Source organism: Chaetomium globosum, genomic scaffold, assembly GCF_000143365.1.
Source record: "Chaetomium globosum CBS 148.51 scaffold_33 genomic scaffold, whole genome shotgun sequence".
In the NCBI taxonomy this organism is placed as follows: domain Eukaryota; kingdom Fungi; phylum Ascomycota; class Sordariomycetes; order Sordariales; family Chaetomiaceae; genus Chaetomium; species Chaetomium globosum.
In genome coordinates this window covers 1-1,638 of record NT_166020.1, presented here as the reverse complement: position 1 = coordinate 1,638, position 1,638 = coordinate 1, and the positions used below count along the sequence as shown (strand labels likewise).

Sequence of the window (1,638 nt, the reverse complement as noted above, 5' to 3'; positions counted from 1 at the left end):
GTAAGGAAAAACGGAAATACTAATAGGCTTTATAATTTGATATAAAAAGTCTTACTTAGTAAGTACGGAATAACCGAGTCCCGGAGAGCCGCTAGGTCCATAAAAATAAAGGTATAATCAAATTACATCGGTAATATAAATATACTACCCGCTAATAAGGCTAATATGGTATTATTACTATTTATCTATATATACATTAATTATAAAAGTGGGAGTTATTTTTATTAAAAGCTAGTAACTAACCTTATATATATATAACGATAGGCTAGAATAGACCGAAAGCTATCCCTCAATAGCTCCATATCTGTAATCCAGTTACTGTTTCAGGGTCAGTTACGGAACCGGGTGAGTTCCGGGGTGAGTTCCGGTTCCAGTTCCCGGAACTGGAACAGTTCCAGTTTGCGACGTACTACTTTCAATCGGATATAAGTCACGAGAAAATCTAGAGTCCAATTGATGAAGTTTATTTATGGCTTCATTAGCCATAACCTTCTGTTGATTACTTAATTTAGTTACAAGATCTACATATGTTTCCATTAAAGGTTTAGCTTCGTTAGGGTAAAACTTCTCGGTACCATCTTGGATACCTGACAAAACATCATTAAATTTAATAAATTGTGAATCATATAACCTTTACAGCTTCATCTGCTCCGTCTATAGCTATACGGAGTTCAGTAAGTTTACCTATATTTGTTTTTTGGGGGATTTCAATAAACATCTCAGGTAAATTTCGATTTTGTAATAAAAATGAAGGTTTAAAAGTAACTAATTTGTCACCGTACACAGGTACGTTCTCAGAGATTTTGAGGTATAGAGCTTTCCTGGAAATAGCTAGGAAAAGTGTAGATTTATCTACAGATAAAAGACGTTTATGTATGTCCTTCAAAGGAATTTGGGTTTTTTACTTTAGATTCAGCCTTAGCCTCCATTGAATCTAATTTATTTTTACTTTCAATAATAACAGCCTCCTGTGGAGCCGGAGCCTCTTGATAAGCCTCCTGCGGAGCCTCTTGCGGAGCCTCTTGCGGGGCCTCTTGCGGCGTTTGTACTAAATTCTGAACTTTACTGTGATCTAATTGCAAAATTATTTTTTCATTACCTATTTCAGTAACACTATTACTACTAATTAGACTATTAATAGTATCCATCTCAAATATCCCCAAAAATATTAAATTAACAAGCGTGTTGATAATAATAATACCTAAATAAATATAAGCCATCTTAGAAGGCATATTTTATTGCCATTATTTCATAGAAGAAATAAATTCTATTGTATAATAATAATAATATAAATATCATATTCTTGTTAAATTAATGTAAATCTAAACCGTCTTTTATATAAGAAGAAAGTTAATACCACAAAAACCTGAGCTTGAATTACAGCAATAGCTAACTCTAAACCTGAAAAGGCAACAATAAAACTTAAAGGTATTAAACCGAGTACAAAAAAGATAAATCCTGAACTCATTATAGTATAAGTAAAACCACTTAAAATATTTAATAACATATGACCTGCAGTTATGTTAGCTGCTAATCTTAAAGCCAAGAGAAACATTACGTGCAAGATATGATATGAATTCTATTAAAACCTAATAAAGGTAATAATCCTAAAGGACAACCTGCTGGGACTAATAAAGA

General features: G+C 32.4%; 1 protein-coding gene across 1 annotated transcript; it reads right to left on the bottom strand.

Moving 5' to 3' along the window:
• Window positions 1-654: 654 nt before the first annotated feature.
• CHGG_11123 (uncharacterized protein) lies at window positions 655-1,220 on the bottom strand (the record flags this gene model as incomplete). Its single annotated transcript, XM_001230265.1, has 3 exons — window positions 655-660; window positions 906-1,072; window positions 1,202-1,220. The coding sequence occupies 3 exons, from the start codon at window positions 1,218-1,220 to the stop codon at window positions 655-657; spliced, it is 192 nt and encodes a 63-aa protein (XP_001230266.1).
• Between the last annotated feature and the right edge of the window lie 418 nt (window positions 1,221-1,638).